General features: G+C 42.6%; 1 protein-coding gene across 1 annotated transcript in view; it reads right to left on the bottom strand.

Moving 5' to 3' along the window:
* Positions 1 to 2,356: 2,356 nt before the first annotated feature.
* The window catches only part of RMND5A (required for meiotic nuclear division 5 homolog A), a 45,080-nt gene continuing 23,979 nt past the window's right edge, over positions 2,357 to 23,457 (bottom strand). Inside the window, exons 4-9 of the mRNA XM_073342887.1 lie at positions 23,210 to 23,310; positions 15,693 to 15,859; positions 12,821 to 12,986; positions 7,560 to 7,662; positions 6,007 to 6,161; positions 2,357 to 4,070 (exon numbers count right to left, since the gene is read on the bottom strand). Of these exons, the coding sequence (XP_073198988.1) occupies positions 4,007 to 4,070; positions 6,007 to 6,161; positions 7,560 to 7,662; positions 12,821 to 12,986; positions 15,693 to 15,859; positions 23,210 to 23,310 (756 nt within the window). The 3' untranslated portion in view covers positions 2,357 to 4,006. The remainder of the gene's footprint in view (positions 4,071 to 6,006; positions 6,162 to 7,559; positions 7,663 to 12,820; positions 12,987 to 15,692; positions 15,860 to 23,209; positions 23,311 to 23,457) is intronic.

Raw genomic sequence — 23,457 nt, 5'->3', positions numbered from 1 at the left:
ATGTGGGAGGAGCCATCACACACAGGAAGGGACATGTCTTATGAACCTTCACAGTATTTAAATATGGTTCATGCTATGAAGGTGCTTGAGAAGCCCTATCCCATTGCTTTAAAACAATGGGTATTTAAAACATTATTTTTTAAAAAAAACCTGCTAGCATCATCTCGGGGGGGGGGATTCAAAAATGCAAATAATTCCTGTAGATTGCTTTTACCGAGAACAGGACTGCAAATGACTTAGTACATATAATGCAAAAGCAGGGTATGATGAAAATAGTAAAGCTATTGTTTTAATTATTTCCATTTAAATATATTTACAGACATGCACTACATAAAAGGCAAATCATGAAGGTGTGGTATTGGCTTGGCTGAATGACTCATACCTGCCTAACATTCAGTGAGGATGAGGGAAGATGAATGAGGTCTATGGTCTCATACTGCAAGGTTGTAACTCTGGCCTAGGCTTTTCCAGTCTTCCTGCACAAACTGTGCACCTTCTAACTCACTGGGTGACAGAATGAACACGAGACAACTCGTCCAGAGGAACTGGACTCACACAAAGCTAGCATTCCCAGAGTCCCAAGCAGGAAGAAGCTTGTTCATGGTAAAACAACCTGCTGAGAGGTAAGAGAGAACAAGAATGGTCATATTTAGGGCCCTAAAAACGTGTCACGGACCATGAAATCTGGTCTTTTGTTCACTTTTACCCTATACTCTACAGATTTCTCCAGCATTTCTCAAACTGGGGGTCCTGACCCAAAAGGTGGGGTTGCAGGGTTATTGTAGGGGGGGTTGCTGTATTGCTACCTTTCTGCATTGCCGTCAGAGCTGGGTGGCTGGAAAGTGGCAGTTGCTGGCCAGGCGCCCAGCTCTGAAGGCAGCACCCAGCTACCAGCAGCCCAGAAGGATGTCAATACCTTACCACGCCACCCTTACTTCTGCACTGTTGCCTTCAGAGCTGGGTGGCTGGAGAGCGGTGGCTGCTGGCTGAGGGCCCAGCTCTGAAGGCCGCAGTGGAGAAGTCAGGGTGGCAATATCGTACCACATCATCCTTTCCTCTGCACTACTGCCGCCAGCAGCGCTGCCTGCAGAGCTGGGCTCCCAGCCAGCAGCCACCGCTCTCCAGCCGCCCAGCTCTGAAGCAGAGTAGAAATAATACAATAGCCATGCAACTCCCCCGCAGCTTCCTTTGGGGTCAGGATCCTACAGTTACACCACCGTGAAATTTCAGATTTAAATAACTGAAATCATGAAATTTACAATTTTTTAAATCCTATGACCATGAAATTGACCAAAATGGACGGTGAATTTGGGAGGGCCCTAGTCATACTGGGTCAGACCAATGGTCCATTTAGCCCATGATCCTGTCTTCCAACAGTGGCCGGTGCCAGAAAGGATTCAGAGGGAATGAATGGAACAGGGCAATTATCAAATGATCCAGCTTGTTCTCCAGTCCCAGCTTCTAGAAGTCAGAGGTTTAGGGACACCCAGAGCATGGGTTTGCATCCCTGACCATCCCTAACAACCATTCATGGACCTATCCTTCAGGAACTTATCTAATTCTTTTTTAAACCCAATTATACTTTTAGCCTTCACAACATCCCCTCGCAACGAATTCCACAGGTTGACTGCATTGTGTGAAGTGCTTCCTTACGTTAGTTTTAAACCTCTTGCCTATTAATTTGAGTGACCCCTGATCCTTGTGAAAGGTAAATAACACTTCACTTTTTCCATATCAGTCATGATTTTACAGACCTCCATCATATCCCCTCCTCCACATCATCTCTTTTCTAGACTTAGATGAACTGTTCCAGGCTTTTTAATCTCTCCTAACATGAAGCTCTTCCAGTCCCCTAATCATTTTTGTTGCCCTTCTCTGCACCTTTTCCAGTTCTAATATATCTTTTGTGAGATGGGGCGAACAGAACTGCATGCAGTATTCAAGGGATGGGTGTACCATGGATTTATATAGTGGTGGTATATTTTCTATCTCATTATCTATTCCTCTCCTAATGGTTCTGAACATCGGTAGCTTTTTTGCCTGATGTTGCACATTGAGCAGATGTTTTCGGAGAACTAGCCATGATGATGCCATGGTCTTTTGGCACCATTTGTGTGTTATGAACAATTCTGTGTTCAGGACACCACAGAAATTAGCTTTTGTTTATGGTGATCCCACTGCCCCAGCATTATAGATTGTAACATATAGTGCTAAGTGGAAAGCTACAATAACATTTTTTAAAATTACATTTACATCATTTTTCTTTACAATACACATGCTATTTTGCTGAAATGCCAAAATAAAGCAATTCCACTCAAGATAAAGGTTATAAGTAACTTCACCGAGACTAAAAACCTACATTAAAAATAATATCCTCACCCGTTTATTGTTGATTTCACCACTTAGCCTCATTTTTTTAACTCAGTATGAATACAATTTAATTGCAGAAGTCACACACACAGCTCTATTTTTTCCACACACATACTGAACACATATTCAAAGTTTAATGTGTGTCTTGGTTTGCTCCTCTTGTCTTACTCAGAGCGTCCATTGCCACTGAGCCCAAGTCCATCTCTTAAATCAGACGAAACAGGGATGCAAAAATGTAGATTTCTGAGTGATGTTCTCCTCTGTCGTGCATTGTACTAGTGCATTCAACCAGTGTGTCAGAATTCAATCAGATAAGCTGGGGGAGGGGATTATTACACAATACAGAAATATATTTTTACATGTATCTTAACATGCCATATGGCTGCTTGCCCTACTATAGTACAGTGCAATAAATACAAATATATTCACACTAGAAAAGTTTTAACTGCCATGATCTACATCTGGTTTATGAGTACAAATTCACCTAGTCAACAATATAACAAACTGAGCAAGAAAAAGTGGCATTGGCAGTAATAGTCTAGTACGAAACGCAAGGCTAGAAGCAAAGTGTTTTCAAGCTACAGAAAATTTGCTAGCTTCTAATATGAGGATGTAGGGCCCAATCCTGCAAGGTGCAGAATTGTGATCAGTAGATTGCATCAGAACATGGGTTGGGTTTTTTTCCAATTTAACAATGAATACTCTGACAGTTTATTTGGCTTTGCTAACCGTTTATAAATAACACACTATGTCTATTAAACTATACAGCAACATGACATTTATAGCCTAATCCTGAATACAAAGTTCAAAGAACATGACTACAAAGGCCAAAGAGCAAATGTCATTGACTAAAAGCATTTCCACTTAGAACTCCATTTTATTGAATATTCTGTTACACAAACATTTCTTGATCACGAAAGCAAAAGGAACAGGATTTCCTGTTCCACTCCATTCCAGTAGTAATTTATCCATACACCACTTTTATAAATTAGTGATGGAATTTAACAGTTAGCCCCTCAGGGCTATATATTTATATATTTTATATATATGCACATTTACTTTGAGTTCTATGTAAAAATTGAAAAAATGTTTGAAAGAAAACTCAGAATATATCACAGCTTTTTTTTCCCAGGAAAAAAAAATTAGTTTTATAACACTATTCAATTTATCAAACTTTTTCGGAAGTATTTACTTTGAATTATGTACACATTACTGGAAATAAAACTTTTTCCACAAACATTCCTTAGGGTGACAGTTATCAACAGGATGACAGAAGAATAGCAGGATGAATATTAAACATATTGAGGGGAGAAGAGGGAGGAGGTGATCGGTTTATACTTTAAAAAGTCACCATATAATTAAGTACAAAAACCTGCATTGAATGACAACTGCTGGTGTAGAAACTTGATCAGATATGGAGACCAAGAGTATAGTAAAGCTCTATGGTAATATTATTTCTGTAGCATTTCCACTCTGTATGTATATACTAAATGTTGGCAAAGTTTCTGTAGCATTAGCTTATACAAACACAGGAGTCCTCAGTCTGCTGCATAAAATGGAACAAGTGTTTTTAATTCTTCTGAAATGCACCCGTAATTCAGAGTGTCACTTACAAACTGCATATTGAATCACTTCTTCAGAAAAATATCTGTTTGGCATCTCCAGGACTCTGTTCCATTGGACAATAGGGGCATTTTAATCTAGAGACAAAGACAACGTGTTAGGGTTGTTCTAATATGACAGCCGCAACTGCAATTACTGGACATCTCCATTTGTTTTCACATGTTGAAATAACAGACCACTAGGAATTTACATTAATTATTATTTATATTATAATAGCACCTAGTTCTCAATTATATTTGATAGGGTAGGCAGGAAAAGGAGACTAGATAGCCCTTTCTGCATAATGCTTTCCTCAGCTCCACTGAACAGATCCCCTCGCTATGAAGCAGGGGTGGGCAAACTTTTTGGCCCGAGGGCCACATCGGGGTTGCGAAACGGTACGGAGGCCCGGGTAGGGAAGGCTGTGCCTCCACAAACAGCCTGGCCCCTGCCCCCAGCCACCCTCTGACTGCCCCCCTCAGAACCTCCGACCCATCCAACCTCCCCTGTTCTTTGTCCCCTAACCGCCCCCTATCCAACCCCCCCTGCTCCCTGTCCCCTGACTGCCCCGACCCCAATCCACACCCTCGCCCCCGACAGGCCGCGCAGGACCCCCGAACCATCCAACCCCCCCCCCCCACTCCTTGTCCCCTGACCACCCCCTCCTGGAACTCCTGTCCCTAACTGCCCTCCCCCAGGACTTCCCCCGCATCCAACCTCCCTTGCTCAGTCTCCTGACTGCCCCGAACCTCCACCCCATCCAACCGCCACCTGTCTCCTGACTGCCCCCCGGGACCTCCTGCCCATTATCCAACCCCCACCCCCACTCTGCCCCCTTACCAGGCCGCTCAGAGCAGCAGGACAGGCTTATTGGAAAGCCTGGGAGGTGGGCAGGCGCAAGCCACGCTACCCACGTGGCGGCATAACTCCGGGGGAGGGGCCGGGGGCTAGCCTCCCTGGCCAGGAGCTCAGAGGCCAGGCAGGACTGGACATGGCCCGTAGTTTACCCATCTCTGCTACAAAGGGACCCTAGCCAGAGTTAGAATATTTTTTTTTAAAGATGTAGTTGCTACTTACCTTATTATTCATGCCTAGATTATTAAAAATGAAGAAGTTAGATTTTAAAATTCACTCTTTATCCTGTGTGGTTGCTTGCTGCATTTTGCTCAGTTTGGACTATGAAATTAGACCGGCCACTTACAGTTAATGTCTAGACAGTTTCATGGACTGCCTCTCATGCACTAACACAACGCTATTCCGCTGGGGTTTCTAACCCAGCAGTGAATATGAAAACCAGAACACATCCAAGATTTTCATTTGAAAAAACCCAGCAACATTTTCTATTTGGTTTCACAAAACCCTCGTGTTACAAAAATCTAAGTTTGGGCCTAAATTAACGTTATAGTGTATTTATATTGTGCAGCTCTCTATGCTTTATCGATGCGGTGTGTCCTAAAGTGGAATTACCAATAGTTGTACAGGTTCCCTTCCTAAAAAGTACTTTCCTTATTTCCCGCATTCCTTCCTGCCCCCTCCACATCTAAGTAGTTAATGAATAACATGAAATCACCATTGCAAGAAATATTCATCTGCTCAAAGTTATTTGATTACCCTAGTTTCCTCCAAGGATCTCCCCCAACTGACCCCTTTCCTTTTTTCTGTTTAATTTGTTTGTTGTGGGATTAACCTTGCTCTCAACAGAAAACCCAATGCATAGAAAACCTGAGCCTTCATGCAGCAATAATTATAGTTTCTGTAAAATGGAAGGCTAATTTTTCAAAGTGATGTAATCCTATCTACTGAGATTCTTATATCAGGTCCTTCAGTGTCATAAGAATAATATACAGCCAACTCACTTGTTATTGTTCCAGTGCACCAACAATGCTATCCTGCTTTGAAGTCAGCCACCAGAATTTCAACTATCTTCCCACCCATGCTGCCTTTATGGAGTCTTCTCTCACCCCAAATTCACTATTTTAACCTTAAAATTGGTCCCTGCCCACACTTTGCTAATAGGAAAAGAATGAGACTTACTTGCTGCCATTAAACATTTTATTCAGAGCGTCTCTTGATATAATATGACCACAGACCAGTTTCATAGGTGGATTATTATCTGTTGTTTGCTGACGAAGAATGGGACAGGCAAATATTGAGTGATACCAGCACTTTTTACCGAGGTCCACTTCAATCTGTATAAAAGAATACAGTAATTAAAATCACCATGTATCTCGTGTAACTGCATTTCCAGCAGACAGTCATCACCACTCTATACAGGGCCATTAAACACATTTCCATACAACTTTAAGTACACCGGAATCACTTGTGCTGATGAGTGGGAAGCCTTCAGCCAGAAATATCTCAGAGTGATCTTAAATTAAACTGTTTTCTGTTTTTGCAAAGCAGAGCATAGTGCTGGCACACCACTTGTAGGTACGCATTGTAGAACAAACCAGCACTGGCAGGGAAATGGACCTGGAAATGGATGATCCTACAGGACTTATCTGTTCTAGGCAGAGATTTCCAAAGCTGGCTAAAGGATTTAATGACTAATTTCCATTAGAAATTAACTAGAATGGATTATCCACATTCCTAAAGTGCTTTTAAAACTCCCACCACTAACACGTTTATGATTCACATCAAAAGTCTTGGGATCACTCCAGTCAGAGGCCAATGCAGAAGATACAAGTCCAGGCAAAAATTCTTCCACCACTCCTCAGGCAGGGGGATTGTATGATTTCAGGAAGAGACGAATGCAAAGACAGAGAGAGAAAAATGTGGCTCAGTGGTTTAGGCAAAGGACTGGGGACTAGGAATTCCCAACCTCTAATCCTGGCTAACACTGGTGCTTCTGATTGAGTCCTTTAACCTTAGTATTACTTGACCTCTCAGGGGTGTGGTGAAAATGGATTAGGCAGTGTTTGTGAAGTGTTTAGACTATGCAAGAAGCTATATACGTACTATTAACGAATCCACATCTGCTGGATGATCCTTTGCTAAACCACTTTCTTTCCAGTGATTCTTTTGGTACTGGTTACCCACCTCAGACCAGATTCCACAGTCACAATTATAAAAAGCAATACTGGACTGGTCCCAACAGACACTTTGGTGCCACACATGGATCCTCATCACCCTCATCAGGAATGCCACGTCTACTGCTGCCCAGCTCAATGCGTGAAAAGTTTTCTCCTTCTCAAAGCAGGAGCAGAGAGCCTTGAACAATTTCATAGGCATGGTCACACGGATTTTGCTATGAACAAGCTCCTCCAGAATTGTGTCTGTGGATCCCAATTCAGTCCACCAATCATACAACGATGCCATTCCTGGTCATTTCAAGCCCACCTAGTATTGTGGCAGTACTCCAGCAAGCTGTGGGTGGAGCTCAGGCCTGGCTGAACAATGGGAATATAACAATCTGATTTTTTTCCTCCTCATTTTTACGGCAGCATACACTCCTGGCTGTTTTAGCAGTTACACAGTTGACTTTTGGGGTGAAAGAAAATCCATACACACTTTCAGTGTAAGAGAAATTCAAAAGGCTTGCTCACTGTCCGAATCCTTGTCTGTCTGAAAGTACAGAACATACTCACCGGCAATTCATCTTTCTGGTTCCAAACTCCAGTGCACTGTCTTTGTTCGATCACAGCTTTGATATTAATTAAAGCTGGCAATGCTACACAACCTGCTGAAAAACTGCAGAAAGCACAGAAATGTTAGCACAGGATGCTGTTTTAAAATAAATATTTCGCACAGCTTTACTTCATTAGTAAGTTACTGGGGACAAAAGACTGTCATATTTCCTCAGTCCATTCTTGCCTTCTGTATTACTACCCAACAAGTAAGACTGCAGGTTGCTGGGATTCTGTTATGTTCAACAAGCTGAAGAGTAACAATTTGAGTGAAGCACATCAATAATCTGATTTACGGTACCATTTGTTTTGGTATTGTGACGGGGCAAGGCCAGATGTCTATAGAAAAGTAGTGGGAGATAGTAGATATATTAGCTCCAGGCTAAACAAATCCCTGGTACCAGGATAAGTGAAATGGCAGCTGCTCCAGGTCAATTAAGACACCTGGGGCCAATTAAGAACTTTCCAGAAGGCAGGGAGAAGGCTAGGTTGATTGGGACGCCTGAAGCCAATCAGGGGCTGGCTGAAACTAGTTAAAAGCCTCCCAGCCAGTCAGGTGGGGGTGCATGTCAGGAGGTGTGGGAGGAAGTTGTGCTGTTGGAGAGGCTGAGTAGTACACACCATATCAGGCACAAGGAAGGAGGCCCTGAGGTAAGGGTGAAGTTGAGCTTGAGGAAGTGGGGGCTGCTGTGGGGGAAGTAGCCCAGGGAATTGTACATGTCATGTTTCTAAAAGGTCAGCTACCATAGCTGATGCTATTAGGGTCCCTGGGCTGGAGCCCGGAGTAGAGAGTGAGCCCTGGCTCTCCTCCCCTACCTTTGCCCCCTGATTAATCACTGAGACTGGGAAACAACAGAGACTGTGCAAGGAAGGATAACTTCTCACCTCCCTCGCTGGCTTATGATGAAAATGGCTCAGTAGACTGTGACCCTTATCTCTAGAGAGAGAAGGGTTACATGCAGGGTCACAGTGAGCCTCTGAGACTAGCGAAATCCATCAGGAAACGTGGGACCCATGGAAGCAAGGACAGAGCTTTGTCACAGTATCCACTGTCCAAGAGAAAAAGGGGACTGGAAACGACTCAGCTTTACATGTGGTCAAGAGACTGTTACATAACTGGCATGGCCAAAATGTGATCTGAATGCAGCCTAAGGAGTTGTACGTACATGGACCACAATCAGACCTTTAATAGTCTGTTAGTGTAACTTCAAGAGACTCCAGATCTCATACATACGGTCCCTGGGATTAAAATGTACAAGGAGTCTCCACAGAATGGAGCTGAGGAAGGTAATGCAACCTGCTCTGTTTATGTTACAAATGTGGTCTTCAGCTGGGCTAAGATTGGGTGCCACACAGAGTTTGTTCCAGGAGCTTCCTGTTACCCAAGTATATTCTACTACTTTGCAGTACTCCAGGAGGTTGCCACAATAAGTGTGGAAATGATTTTCGGCAAATTATCAGGAAAGTCTGAATATTTTGCACTGAGTGTACATTTACCCCCTGCAACAAATTAACGGAGGACAGGAAGGGGAGCCAAGAGTTCTAATCCCAGCTCTGCTACTGACGTGCTATGTTGCTTTGGCAAAGTCATGTCACTATTTGTGCCAGTTTTATCATCTGTGAAAATAATACTTGCTCCTTCACAGGAGCTTTGAGAGGTTTAGTTAATAAAATGCTTTTAGAACGATGTCTCTGGCAGGGTCGTCTGTGGGGACTACACCTGCAACCTCTGGATCTAAAAGCATGACCCTGTAGCATCTAAGCCACAACGGGGGCGGGAAGGAGGGGGATTGCATGCAGGGCCATGAATGTAGGGCTGGGGTTGGGGTGTGGGAGGGAGTGCAGTGTGCAGGTGGGGGCTCAGGGCAAGGGGTTGGGGTGCAGGAGGGGTGCAGCAGGGGGCTCAGGGCAGGGGGTTTGGGTGTGGGGTGCAGGAGGGTTCGGGGTGCAGGCTCTGGCCCAGCACCGCTTACCTTGAACGGCTTCAGGGTTGCAGCAGCGTGCAGCGGGGCTAAGACAGGCTCCATGCCTGCCCTGGCCCCACGCCACTCCCAGAAGTGGCTGGCACCATGTCCCTATGGCCCCTGGGGGAGGGGAAGGAAGAGGGCTCCATGCGCTGCCCTCCCCTCGGGTACCTCCCCCGAAGTTCCCATTGGGCGCAGCCAATGGGAGCTGCGGGGGGGCAGTGCCTGCAGGAGAGGGCAGCACGCGGAGCCCTCTGCCCACCCCCACCCCCAGGGGCTGCAGGGACGTGGTGCCGGCTGCTTCTGGGAGCAGCGCAGGGCCAGGGCAGGCAGGGAGCCTGCCTTAGCCCCACTGCGCCACGGGGCTGGTAATCCCAAGGGCCATAGTTTGCCCACCCCTGATCTAAGCTAAAGAATCAGATCCATTACCTCAGACACAGTAGCCAATTCAAACCATTATCTGTGCTCCAGCCAGTAGGGGGAGACCAATAGCTCCAGCATTAGCCCACATTACACTTGGAAGATTTATATTCTGCACAAACAAAAGCACCAGCTCATTTAGTAGTCCTAAAAGAAAACATCTGTGAGGGATGTCAGAGAGCCTTCTGAAAACTAACAGTAGCTAAAATAAATTGATTTAGCACATGACAATTTATCTGGATTGCAGTAGTGCTTAAAGGGCCCCAATTCAAAGCCCACTGAATCCAATGGGAGTCTTTCCACTGACTTCAATGGGTTTGGAACAGGCCCAAGGGCCCCCATAAGATTGGATCCTCATTGTTGTAAGCCACTGAACAGCCATAAAAAGAGAAATGGTCTTGCACCAAAATTTTAGAAAATGAAATTTTGTAGGCAGACTTTTATTTCAAACTGGTCTAATTTTTAAAGTATTTGCTACGTACGTGCAGTAGCCACATTTTAGAGCAGTCTTGTTTATGCCACGAATGTCAATAACACATGCACAATAAAAACACCACAGTTCAACTGATTTCACTTTGGGCCCAAAACGGCTGTCTAATCAACACAAGTATCAATAAAAGGGAGGGGATTTTTCCACCTCAGTGGTAGCAACGCATACACTTGTGCTGATAATGAACTGTGCACATTACTCAGTCAATGCATGGGCCATTAAAATGTCAGTGAGTGACTATTAACACGCTGGATATTGTTCTGGGAGGAAAAAAGATGGACTAAAAATCTATTACAGGGACACGAATTCCTTAGTGCTCATTTTTTACATCCACAAATTAAAATCAATCAATAAAACGCTGCTATAGAAGGATGTAGATGCAGGCGTACTTTTCCTTTCCATTCTGCTGCTCCTTTCCAATGCATGAGCCTGGCTCCAAAAGAAACGGATCCACTGAAAATCATTAATACTATTACTTGGCAGATATTAATGAAATGTCTGAAGTGCGGCTGTAGTGAGTTTGTACCTCTTTAAAAGTGGTCAGCTAAGCAGGAATGTAACTAACAGTCACAAGCAAGCAGATAACCAAGAAAAACAATAGTGGCACTTGTTAGGATATAGATATTCAGGCCTGTCTGTAAAGGCCTATACTCTAAGAATTTAGTTGTATTCTTATCACTTGGCTAGTGATAGAGGTATAAAAGAAAGAATCAAAATCACTGTCTGCCAGTGTAAGGTCCTTCTCTTACTGTGACAGTTTGTGGCCCTGTGCTTAGGCTCAGGCCTTTGGCTAAGCAGCAGAGGCAGCCATAAGCTGGGAAGCGAACGGTCACATCCTCGCATTCCAAACTAGTCACATTGAAATAAGGTGCTATTGGGCTGTTAGGCACTATCAGGACAGGATTGTATTCCTATCACCTCCAGAGAAAGGGAAGTGCCTAGAAAATGTAAAAGGAAACTTAGTTTGATAGCATCCTGTCTGGCAAGAACTCACTTATCAATAGCTGGGATGTGAAATCCTCACTTCTGTATTGTTTTGTCATTATAGTTCCCACTTTGCTCTTGTTTGTCTGTATAATCTCTGTCTGGTTCTGTGATTGTTCCTGTCTGCTGTATAATTAATTTTGCTGGGTGTAAACTAATTGAGGTGGTGGGATATAATTGGTTACATAATCATGTTACAATATGTTAGGATTGGTTAGTTAAATTTCAGGAAAATGATTGGTTAAGGTATAGCTAAGCAGAACTCAAGTTTTACTATATAATCTGTAGTCAATGAGGAAGTGACTGGGTGTGGGTAGCGGTGGGCATGTGGGTGTGTGAGATGGGAACAGGGAATGGGAGTAAGGAAGTTGGAATCATGTTTGGCTAAGGGCAGGAATGGGAACAGGGACACAGGTGTAAGGCTTTGTGGTGTCAGAGCTGGGAAGGAGGATACTAAGGAAGGAAACTGGAATCATGCTTGCTGGAAGTTCACCCCAATAAACATCGAATTGTTTGCACCTTTGGACTTCGGGTATTGTTGCTCTCTGTTCATGCGAGAAGGACCAGGGAAGTAAGTGGGTGAAGGAATAAGCCCCCTAACAGCACTTCCATAGGATTGAGTCCACTGAAAGGCAAAACCCATCTCTCATTTCTCATCTAACCTCTACAGTGCATTTGGGGGATGTACAGCTCAAAGTCCGAGTGATGGTTAATTCGTCACTATCTGGGTAAAGGGTGGTTTATGATTTGACTGCTGTCGGCCACTATACTTGTAAAGAAAAATTAGATTTCGGTATTTTCAGACAAACACAACATTAATATTCACCACATAGCTCGGAAACACCAGTTCCCGTGAAAGTGCAAGATTTCATCTTTGCAAATCTTGAATTCCCATGAGTGGCTGTAAATTTTACCTGCTGAAATCACCTTCTAGCATATTTAGAAACAGAACTTCAACACAGAACCAATGCAAAGTGAGAAAACTGAATTGAAGATAACAAAATTGACTAGAAGTGTTAGCAAGTAGATAACTGGTCCAGGCTTTTTCATTTTTAAGTGTCAAGTTGTGGTACCAGTTTTCACACACTTGTCCTAAGATCAAAGTAGCTGGTTGCCGCCTCATCTTTAATATGGATGTATAACCTATAGCATCTTAAGAATCCCAGCATACAATGTTCCACTTTGAGCTGAATAGAAGGCCATTTGGCCACACTGCATGCTGGAACCTATAGTCTTACAACTGGCTATATTTAATGAACATTAGGCAAGTCTCTTGCATTCCTGTCAAGTTAGCACTGCAGCCTGCAGCTGGGAAAAGGTTAGACACCCTGGCCTTCAAAACATTTCAGTGGGAGATAGCATACCTAACACTCAGAGGTGATTCAACCGAGAGACCCAGGAGAGCACAGGCGTCCCTTGTAAAGATGTCACAGATGTCTGCCCACTGGTTTGCATCTAGTAGATGAACGTACGGAGAGTTCTCTATACCCTGTCTCAAGTACACCAGGCTGCCCATCAAAACCTGAATATCTGTGAAGGACAAAAAACAAAACTTTAGCTACTACATTTTACATTGTTTTATGCTACAATGGGAAGATTAGTCTGAGCTTTTCCCCTTGACACAGGAAAAAAAAGTAATTTTAATGTATACCGAGTCAGCGATTATCAGCTGTGTTACAAGAGATTCAGAAATATACACACACTTCAGTACCAAATATGGGTATGATCAGCATGGAATAGATATCTTTCTGGAACCAGAACAGACCGCAGTGCTATGGAATAGACTGCATTATTTTTGCACTTCTGCTATCACCTGCACTCTGCCCCCACCAACCTGCTTCTACTGGGTCTACTTGCAATGTGCCAAATGTCTGAGCAGCTTTCAGATGTCAGGCTCTGCTTATTTAGAGAGGCTGTTACTAAACATGTTACTTTTCTCCTACCAACAGGTGGTCGGACCCTGGATGAGGTTGGAGCACAGATTATTAGTTCAAGGTCCAGGACTACAGACAGTTTTAAGATCGGATGTCTAACAAATTACTCAGGCAAATGATGCCGGAGCTGGAATTCCACTCTTCAACAGGATACGGATCGGTCTCTAACTCTAGCACAGCAGAAACACTGGGGTCAAGATACTTGGATTTATAGAAATATACCCTTCCTTTTTTAAGATCATTTGCTGAGGTTTTTACAATATCTTCATACGAATTTCTCTCCCTGCGGAGACAGCTGCACTCATGTTAATAGGGCAATCTCTCTATACAGGCAGAGGGATATGGAAAACTAGTACTGATGAAGTTTTCAAGGCTCCTTAACACTTTTCAAAAGTAGTTCTCTGTAAGCTTTGTGAAGAGAGAGCCTGGAGTGCTGGACCTGGGGCAAGATCTGAGGCCTAAACCAGAGGCTGTGAACCAAAGTCTGGCCATGCATTAAAGCAGATGCTTACAAGTTCACTGTCCAGCCCATGAACTTGGCAAAGTTGTTGCTAGTATACTAGACACTAGATATTTACATAAGATAAGATGGTTTGACAAAATAACCAATAGAGATGTTTTGTCCAAAATATCAGGAACAAGGGGATGTAACAAACGGATGTCATGAAATACGTAAGGTAGTGTGTAAATTGTGTGTTCCAGTTGTTTGTCTCAGCCTAGAAATGTCAGGGTACTTTGCCGTACCTCCTTTGTCCAGCCTAGGGGGCAGCGGAAAGTCCCGCAGCTGACTGAGCTGAATCCATTGTAACGAGCATACATGCGTTAGTGTAACTGTAGACATTGATCCAGGGAGCTAATACCGTGCTTCGTGGACAACAAACTCGGCTGAGCGCCTTCACCCCCGAACTGTGCCTGTGGTCTTCCTTTATGAGTCTGCTGAACTAACATGCTGCACAAGCTACTAATAACATTGAAGCTACAAGGATACAAGCACTGAGCAGCCTAAACAGCGCTACCGAGGCAACGACATTCCAACCTCCCGCACTGAACCACACTGGCTAATACTACTGAGGTCTGTTGAACCCGCTATCTGTGCGGAGCTGGACAGAATGCTGAAAGAACACACGTACCCCAGCCACTACAACATAAACAGAGTATACAATGGTACGGAATTAAGCTTTCATTGGCTCTCATTTGGGATGGCATGTTTAACTCACTCATGGCTTCCCAGCTTGTCGAAAGATCAAGTCACCTGAATCTCACGACAAAAAAACCCTTTATATTCTCACATACAGCTGGAATACCAGACGTCTGCCCAAACAGTATTTATGTGTGTATTTTTGTATACTTTACCCTGGCAATGAATCTATATTAGAGAAGACCTAAATAAAAAGCCCAGCAACATTATAATTATAGTTCGAATATATTTGCTTGTCACCTTTAAAAGATAAAGATAATTCAAGCTACCAGGATGCCGGGACAGTATTCCTGAAGGCGGGGGAGGTGGGCGAATTTACATTTCAAGATACGGTGACAAGTGTCAAAAGCATTAAGGTTCTGTGTTAGCTTGTTCGAAAAAGCTAGCTACTTGTGGGAGATGCTGCAAAGCAAAGAGGAATCAGAGGAGTGGGAATGCAAGTGGGTGGGAGAGATGAGAAGGCTAAAGAAGAGTGGAAGAGAGAAAAGCAAAATATCCGGTGAGTGACTTTAAAAAAGTCAATTGAATAATATATTCAGGTTGTCTCTCCTCCCAATCCTATCCCCGCAGTGGATAGAATGTCAGGGTCAAACCTGATCAATATCACATTCTACTAGTTGTAGCCTATAAAGATTATACAAGCTTTAAACTAGGATGTAGGAAGTGTGAAAAGAAAGACAGATTGACACTTCAGATGGAGGAAGATACAGACAGTCTCACTAACCCATGATTCCCACCCTCTCACTTTCTAGCTAATGTGCTTAAAACATGTATGTAATTATTTTATGGTTGTAATTCCACCTTGGGGTTTCTGGAGAGATGAATACTTAACTCAACCTGCCCTTCACTTATTCAATGCTCTATTACCTATGTACAGCTGCTCTTAGCACTTTGTTCCTTGTGTTTATTAACAGTCAAGAGTTCATTGTGGCATCACAACTTGCTCTTGAATATATTCTAATATGAAGAAAAGGCCTCCACATCTCCCCCCTGGAAAAGTAAATAAGTGACTTGATGAAACACAGCAATAGAATACAAAGGCAATTCAAACTGAATGCCAAGTACTCAATGTTACAAATTTAAAAACAACTAAAACTCACTCACCTTTCTGATGGTTTAGAGCAAACGGCTGAAAGTTTTTAGCATATTGCAATGCCTCTCTCTGATTTGCTGTTCCACCCATCAATAAACTAATGAAATATAGCCTGTGTAGTTTAAATTCCAAGGAACTATTCTGGGCCATGAGCATTTCTCGGTTAGATACTGCCCACCTAAAGAAAATTGGGGGAAAAAATCAGTTTCAGCCTACAACAGTGCAGAATTGTTAAAATTATAACTTTCATTTCATGGAGCATCTCAATAAGAATATGGCTCCGTATCCTGCACTTCCATTATAATACTCAGTGCTCAGAGGATCTCAGAACATTTTACAAATAATTAAGCCTCCCACCTCTGGCAAGGAATACATATAAATACAAAGGGATCACTTAATCTACCACTTAAATGCCGCCACTTTTGGGGTTGAATAACGCAGCCCCATTTAACAACACACAGTAATACTACCCAACAATCCAGGACAGGAAGTATACATCATATATCAAGCTAAAACTGCAGGAGAAGTATAATTAAGCAGAATATAGACCTGGAATTTGACCAAGACACTGGGATTAATACCCATATTGTGTTCCTACAGGATCTGTAATAGCCACAAATTGTCAGGACCTCTATTTTAATTACCATCCAAAGACTCAACCTGTAAGAACATGGTGCCCCCCTCCATTCTCTAGGTGTCATCTACTGAATCACCAGCGTTACGGATGTTCACCAGAGCAGTCTCCACTGGGAGTTCTTTATGACAGATCTTACTAACACCTGACATTTTAAAAAATCTTTCATTTAATAACTGAACTTTGTACTGATTATCCTATTATTCTATTTTCTCTTTTATCTTCAGCTCGAACAATAAAAATAGCCTTGTCAATCTCCCTTTCCTCCTGCCATGCACAATCACAACACTGCAGTGTTTTGAGTTGCAAATGCCACAGCAAAATGTTTATACACAAACCAAATAAAGTGTAATGGAACATTCTAAACAGTTTCATGGAAACGTTTATATTGTTTAGGTTTTATGGAACCTCATTTTGATGTTTTAAACAGGGCTGGACCTAAACCAATCTAATCTTGTCCCTTTAAGAAGCCTTTTGATAAAGTCCAAATTCTAGTAAGATCAGTCACACCTGTTCGTTATTAGTGGCTACCTGCTTTTTATCTGGAGTACCATTAAGCTAGGAGAGCAGCTTTCCACCTCTCAGCAAGGAAGTGATGTAGTCAATAATGTCTTTTACAAGGAAGAGCTGGGTAGGGTTCAGGTGAAATTAACAATCCCAAAAAGCAAGGAAATATATCACCCTACCACTCTACCATATCAAAAACACTTCAGTTACTTAGTGAAAATCACCCGGGTAGGCAGGTCTTACATCTCCAAACAAGCAAATATAAACTTCCATTTTATTGCAATGAAAGAGTCACAATCCTGACTTAAGCATTGTGGGCTTGAAACCAGAACTATTGACTTGAACTTTTAATGATGCCCGGTGGAAAATATAACCTTCATAATCAGCAGGGAGCCTAGAAATCCGTTTGCCAAGGAAAAATGCAGAATTTGCATTTTTACAGAGAATCTTTAGTTTTTACATTTTGTGAAAAAATAAAAACATATACAGTGGAACCCCACGATTCCGATCTCATTGGAACCAGGGCCAGATTGAATAATCAAAAATTTGGATAATCAGTAGAATTGGCAAAGAGCTTTCTATCCCCTATTTTAAGTTGGCAGGAGGAGGCTAGGGCGGTAAGCCCCAGGTGGCAAGAGCTCAGGTGGTCAGCCCCAGTCGGTAGGGGTGACAACCAGAGCCCCAGCCACCGAGGGTTGACAGCCCGAGCCCCACTACTGTCAGCCCCAAGCGGCTGGTGGTTCAGTTCATATGGAGAGCCGGATAAGGGAGGCTCAAATAAACTGGGTTCTGCTGTATGGAATACAGACATAGAAGTATTGGTATATGTAAGAAATACAAATTGCAATTCCATTAATTTTATTATAATGATTGATGGCACTGGTAGGCTTCAAACTTGCTTAAAAATTGTAAAAATAGAACACTGTGTTCAATTGATACCTATATATACACTGTGGTTATGTTTCATTTTAATCAGGGAAAAGGGGGATTTTTATGGAGGGGGTTTAAAATCAGAGAATTTGGGGTTTTTTAATCCTGGAAAACTAGGATCCCTGACAATCAGTAAACTTAGATGCTTGAATTTCAGCAGTGCAGCATAAGTCTCAGACGGTTCAACCCAACCAAGTCTGTTAGCATTGTATCTCCACTTGGGGGCTAATGTCACTGAAGAATGTAACAGCAGAACCTCTAAATCAGGAAGCTAGTATCATGAAAATATTGTCCATGGTACAGTTCTGGTCATCTGGCTATACCCACTGAAGCTCAGTCCCTTACTACGAAATAAGTGCCACTAAATGTCATCCACAGAGTGATTAAGTGGCTCATAAATAGGAAAGCCTGTTCAGCAAACACTGCAACTAGAATCACAGAATTGTAGGACTGGAAGGGACACTGAGAGGTCATCTAGTCCAGTCCCCTGCACTCATGGCAGTACTAATTATTATTCTAGACCATCCCTAACAGGTATTTGTCTACCCTGCTCTTAAAAATCTGCAATGAAAGAAATTCTACAACCTCTCTAGGCAATTTATTGCAGTGTTTAACCACCCTGACAGTCAGGAAGTTTTTCCTAATGTCCAACCTAAACTGCTCTTGCTTCAGTTTAAGCCCATTGCTTCTTGTCCTATCCTCAGAGGTTAACGAGAACAATTTATGTCCCTCCTCCTTATAACTACCTTCTGTGTAACTGAAAACTGTTATAATGTCCCCTCTCAGTCTTCTCTTCTCCAGACTAAACAGACCCAATTTTTTTTCAATCATCCCCCATAGGTCATGTTTTCTAGACCTTTAATGCTTTTTGTTGCTCTTCTCTAGACTTTCTCCAACTTGTCCACATCTTTCCTGAAATGTGGCACCCAGAACTGGACCGAATACTCCAGCTGAGACCTAATCAACGTGGAACAGAACAGAAGAATTACTTCTCGTGTCTTGCTTACAACTCTCCGGCTAATACATCCCAGAATGATGTTTGCTTTTTTTGCAAGTGTTACACGGTTGACTCAGATTTAGCTTGTGATTCTTTATGATACCCAGATCCGCAGTATTCCCTCCTAGGCACTCATTTCCCATTTTGTACATATGCAACTGATTGTTCCTTCCTAAGTGGAGTACTTTGCATTTGTCTTTATTGAATTTCAACCTATTTACTTCAGACCATATCTCCAGTTTGTCCAGGTTATTTTGACTAATGTCACAATCAGAGACAGCAGCACGGGACAGTCTGTTTTTATTAAAAAGATTCCTGCCAAAGCAACAAGTGACACTCATTTGTTAACTAAGTTCAAGTTCAACCCCCATATATGCTCTACCAAGCTCTGAAATGAAGCATTAATCACTGCACTGTCTGCCCTCCCAAAGAAAGCTGATACTTCTTTCAGAACAATACTTGCTTTACTACATATTCACTTTTGCAATTCGAATCCAAATGATAGGTTAATTTAAGTCCAAAATCAGGTTCTGTAAAAACAACCTTCAAAGTTGTGCTTCAGTCTCACCGAATCCTTATATCGCTGCAGCGCTCAGAGACCCCTGTCAATATCGGGACTCTGCTGTGCACAGGGCAGGACAGATACATAGGACGACAACGTCCACTGCCTGGAGAAGTTACAATTGAAAGCCTAGATCCTGTAAGCTGTTCCATAGAAGTGAACCCCTACACCCGCATAGAGACCCCCTGGAATCAATGGGGCTCCACAGAGGCACAGGGATCCATCTGGAAAGGACCTAAGGCCTCAGCCCAGCAATCAGATTGAATGAGCAAACCTCTCTGCCAGTGTCAGAGCTCTTTTGAAGTCAGTGGGGTTCTATGCAAGTGCAGGAATCTCAAGGGTTAGAATGTAGGATCAGGGCTGAGTAGCCTACCTGCTCAAGCTGAGTGACATGCAAAAAAGTAAATAAACAGCATAACTGGTAAAAAAGTAAACTAGATATAAATGTTAGCCCATGTATTACTAATCTTAGAATTTTTAAGTTTTATAGCTTTTATTTTTAATAATCTAAAGGGTAATCAATAACACAGATAGTTCTCTCTATTTCAAAAACTTCCACCACTCTGTCTGGGCACATGAACTTTAATCTGAAAATGTTCCTTTTTAAAAAAATGGCTTCATCTTAAAAAACAATGGCCAGTGATTATCTTTAGGTGGTTGGTTTTTTTGTTTGTTTGTTTTTGGGAGGTGGGCAGTTGTGTAACTAACCAAACACTGTATCTTCCCCGCCTGATTAATGATGCTGTAATTAACAGTTCTTTCCCTGTTTCCTCCTTTATGCTCCATCAATATCAGCAGAACAGCCCTGGGATCAGGTCAGCCAAGTACGTAAGCCTGCCATTTAAACACTTCTTTTAAAGCTATATTTAATGTTGCCAGCCTTGTCTGCCCGTTTGTTGGCTTCTCACACAAACATTGCCATGCCTCCTTCTATGCTGCCCCCATGCATGGATTGAATCTTCCTGAGCTCACCCCCAAGGCCTCTACCCAGTCCAACTCAATTCCCTCCTGAAGCTCCACTTCTGCTGCGGCATCCATGGGAAACTAGCTCACTAATGATCTCAAGTTTGAGGAGTAATTGGGAATGGCTTATAGTACCTCTTTATTCTTTCAAAACACTGTTCATATAACTTTTTATAATCAAGATGTCATTATGTACCACCTCGATCGCTCTCCTTATATGCTGCACTACTTTCTTCCACCCCGTCTTTGGAATATGAAATCCTTGGAGAAAAGACCATGCCTTCCCTCCTGTTTGGCAAGTGCTTCGCACATTGTGGGAGTTACCCGAAATAAACAAGTAGCAATGAGTGAGGCACAGGGTATTTCCTGGAAATGTGTAGCTAGCTGGAGCCAAGAGGACTTGCTGCCCTGAGGTGCAGATGACAGTCATTAATAGCAATCAGCTATCAATCCCCAGGTAATGCCCTTCACTAAGGTTGTGCTACTATTATAACTACAAGAAATAGAATAATAGAATCATAGAATATCAGAGTTGGAAGGGACCACAGGAGGTCATCTAGTCCAACCCCCTGCTCAAAGCAGGACCAATCCCCAACTAAATCATTCCAGCCAGGGCTTTGTCAAGCCTGACCTTAAAAATCTCCCTAGGTAATGCATTCGAGTGCTTCACCACCCTCCGAGTGAAAAAGTTTTTCCTAATATCCAACCTAAACCTCCCCCACTGCAACTTGAGACCATTATTCCTTGTTCTGTCAACAGCTACCACTGAGAACAGTCTAGATCCATCCTCTTTGGAACCTCCTTTCAGGTAGTTGAAAGCAGCTATCAAATCCCCCCTCATTCTTCTCTACCATAGACTAAACAATCCCAGTTCCCTCAGCCTCTCCTCATAACTCATGTGCTCCAGTCCCCTAATCATTTTTGTTGCCCTCCGCTGGACTCTTTCCAATTTTTCCACATCCTTCTTGTAGTGTGGGGCCCAAAACTGGACACAGTACTCCAGATAAGGCCTCACCAATGTCGAATAGAGGGGAACGATCACGTCCCTCGATCTGCTGGCGATGCCCCTACATATACATCCCAAAATGCCATTGGCCTTCTTGGCAACAAGGGCACACTGTTGACTCATCTCCAGCTTCTCGTCCACTGTAACCCCTAGGTCCTTTTCTGCAGAACTGCTGCCAAGCCATTCGGTCCCTAGTCTGTAGCGGTGCATAGGATTCTTCTATCCTAAGTGCAGGACTCTGCATTTGTCCTTGTTGAACCTCATCAGATTTCTTTTGGCCCAATCCTCTAATTTGTCTAGGTCCCTCTGTATCCTATCCCTACCCTCCAGCATATCTACCTCTCCTCCCAGTTTAGTGTCATGTAAGTGGCAGGTGATGGATGCCATTTCAATTGGTACATCCAGGTCATCGTTAGATTATTAATGCCCTGTAATTATCTGGTTCAGTGCCACTGAACCAGCTCAACATTCCATTCACCTTAGCATATTCAATGAGTAATTATTTATGCTGCCCTCATGTTCTATAGAAAAATTTCAGTACTGGTGTCTGTGGAGTAATGGCTTAAACTTCACAGTGTCGGTGCATTTAACTTTGACGCCAATTTCATGATCACAGATTTTCAAAGTAAGACTATAAGACTAGTAGTTATGAGTGAATACAAGTGCCAAGGGAAAAATGTCTTTGCCCATATGAAAATTACTTCACTGAACAATGAAGAAAATTGGATATCCTAACTGCATGATGATCACATGCAAGAAAATATGAAGGAATTCTGTTTGCTTTGCTCTACTATTTCTAGTAATACAGAATAAATATCAAAGGCTAACAAAGATGTATTTTTAACACCTCATTCTTTAATTTGTCTTGTTTTATTTATAGAAGAGAGAAGCTAAAGTTAATTTACATAGAATTTGATGCACACTGAGGACCGGACTCAAGTGCCAAAATCTCTTTCAAGGTTGCATGCTTCACTGAAAGTTGTATAGCACATCCTAATCAGTTATCCATGGTCTGGAAAGGTAGAAAACAGAGTAATCCACAAGAGGCGATTTTTCATCGTCTTGCCTTTTTTCTTTATCGTACACTTCCCCTTACAGGCCTAACGGGGGAAAAACCTACTAAATCCAAGATATATCATAACCTGAAGTTCAACAACATATGCTAGATGCTCTTTGCATGCACATCAGATACCATTCTCCACTGGCTCTTGCCACTGGGAGAAAGGATAATTTTGTCCAAGAGCAGGACTTCACCTGCAATCCATCTTCCCAGTCTGACCTCAGGTGAACCAGGGACTCTACCTGCCTGAGGAAAGAGCAAAACTCTAGTGTGAAGCTAACACCACGACTCACTTATCATCACCAGCCCATGAAGAGCACCTATCCTTCAAACCACCTGCTTCTCCATCCTCCAGCTTTTCCCTTCTCTTGTGATCTCTCTTATTTGTGTTTGATTGGCAAAATTGACAAAATGAATAGCTTTGAACATGATCCTGCAGGGCCCTGAGCACCCTCAGCCCCCATTAAAGTCAATGGGAACGGGGGGTGCACAGCCACGAGGTACTTGGGACTCTCTACTATTAGATCCTTTTTAAGTAAGCTGACAGTGTTTTGTTGTAACCTAGGTAACATTTCATTGTTTAAGGCATACAACTGTTTCTGTAACTGACAGTTTTTCCTGCAAGCTTAAATTAATAACAGGATTATACTGTGTGTAGTTCAAATTAAGCATTCAACCAGGAGAAAGAACCTGGAAGTTCAGCACTAGCCATGGGGGGGGGGGGGGGGGGAAAGAAACACAGAATAACATCTAAACCTCCTATAAACTATGACCCCCTCCTTAAAGTGTATTGAAGTCAATGCCAAGATTTCCACCACCCTTTGGATTTTCACTTAAAGTATTCAAATAAAGAAAACTGAGCAACTCACTCTAAAGCGGGTCTCAAAACTCTAACTTTTAATGCTTCCAATATTCGATTTAACTCCACAAATGGTTCTTTTTGACTTTGGTCTATAGAAAGACCAGATTCCTGAAAAACAAAGTCACACCTTTTAGTTACCAGAAAAATGGCCAGAAAAAGTCTACAAAGTAGTATCTCATTTTTGAAATTATTTACACTTTAAATATTAATACTCCAGTTGAGAGCTTCAGCTAACAAAATTAAAGATGCTTATCT

The sequence above is a fragment of the Lepidochelys kempii genome, chromosome 4, assembly GCF_965140265.1.
Source record: "Lepidochelys kempii isolate rLepKem1 chromosome 4, rLepKem1.hap2, whole genome shotgun sequence".
NCBI lineage: Eukaryota > Metazoa > Chordata > Testudines > Cheloniidae > Lepidochelys > Lepidochelys kempii.
Note: the sequence above shows the minus strand (reverse complement) of the source record. Positions and strands in the feature narration are given on the sequence as shown.